At 64.8% G+C, this 1,260-nt stretch overlaps 1 protein-coding gene across 1 annotated transcript in view; it reads right to left on the reverse strand.

Annotated features, from left to right (window-relative positions):
* Positions 1–3: 3 nt before the first annotated feature.
* LOC108644364 (SH3 and multiple ankyrin repeat domains protein 3) overlaps positions 4–1,260 on the reverse strand; it is a gene marked incomplete at its 3' end in the record, with an annotated part of 71,650 nt that continues 70,393 nt past the window's right edge. Inside the window, exon 11 of the mRNA XM_029965607.1 lies at positions 4–1,249. Within this exon, the coding sequence (XP_029821467.1) occupies positions 4–1,249 (1,246 nt within the window). The remainder of the gene's footprint in view (positions 1,250–1,260) is intronic.

Consider the following 1,260-nt stretch of genomic DNA (forward strand, 5'->3'; position numbering starts at 1 on the left):
GGCCGGCTCCGTGCAAACCTCGGGGACGGCCGGGGTCTCCTCTTTTATCTCAAGTCCTATCTCGTCTTGGCCATTACTGGTGGCGTGGACCATGATGAGGCCGGCGGTCTTCTGCTGCGACGTGTCCACGATGCTGATGATCATGGACTTCTTGTCCTCCGGTTTCTTCTCCTCCTTCCCCGGGGTCTCCGCTCGGGCCTCGGTCTCTTTCCTCAGTGTGGACGGAGTCCCCCAGGGGCTCTTGGCGGGGGCCAAAGTCCCAGAGTCTGCTCCGATCGCTCCGATCGCTCCGATCACTCCTTTGCCTCCGGGGGAGTACGCGGGGGACACCAAGCTCTCCAAGTCGCCCCTCTCTGGTTCTTTGGTTTGGATGTCCACGAACAGGGGTGCTGCTCTGTCTGAGTCGGGGCTGTGGATCGGGGTGGGCGACCGGGATGGGACTTGGGTGGACAGGGCCCGTTCCCTTGCGGCCAGCGCAAGCGCCAGTGGGGAGTTCGGATCCAGGGGCTTTCCCGTGAGGGGGTGGATGAACGTTGAGGATGAGCTGCTAATTAATGGCTTTAAAGCTGAGACGGGGGAAGGCAGTAGAACATCTCGGCTTCCTAACAACCGCTCATCGATGGACCTGGACTGCTGCAGGGACGGCATCTCGCTGGGCGGGGGGGGCGTCCCCTCGATGGCCCCGACCGAGAGGAAGACAGTGGATTTCCGCCTCTCATCCAGGCGACGGTCTCGGTCCTTCATGACGCCAGCGATGGCAGTGGCAAAGGGGATGCTCGTGGCTTCGACCTGAGCGATGCCGGCGTGGTGCTGGTACTCCACCCCGCCCAGGCGGTGGCCCCGGCGGGTGGGCGAGGGCTCCCTGCTGAAGCCGCCGGTGATGGCCAGCGCCGCCCGCTCCTGCGCGTCCTCCACCTGCAGCTGCTTCACCAGCGGGCTCTTCTTCCTCTGCGGCTTGGTGGGCGCGAACAGGCTCACGTTGAACTGCCCCATGTTGGCGTAGGGGTTGTCGATGACCCTCCCCTTCCGCTTCAGCTTCTCCGGGGGGGTGGCGGACGGGCCGGGCCGGGGGATCTCCGTGGGCTCCACGGGGAGGTGAGAGGAATCCTGGAGGATTATCATGGATCGGGCCCTCTTCTGCCGCTCGGGGTAAGGGATGGACGTCCTGGCCTGGTCGTACATCTCGGCCGCGCTGATGACCTGCGGGAGGCCGTGCAGCTTGGCCTCCAGGCTGGGCTTAAAGCTCGACCTGATGGTGTC

The sequence above is a fragment of the Manacus vitellinus genome, unplaced genomic scaffold (genome assembly GCF_001715985.3).
Source record: "Manacus vitellinus isolate BGI_N305 unplaced genomic scaffold, ASM171598v3 scaffold_110_pilon, whole genome shotgun sequence".
NCBI classification, from domain to species: domain Eukaryota; kingdom Metazoa; phylum Chordata; class Aves; order Passeriformes; family Pipridae; genus Manacus; species Manacus vitellinus.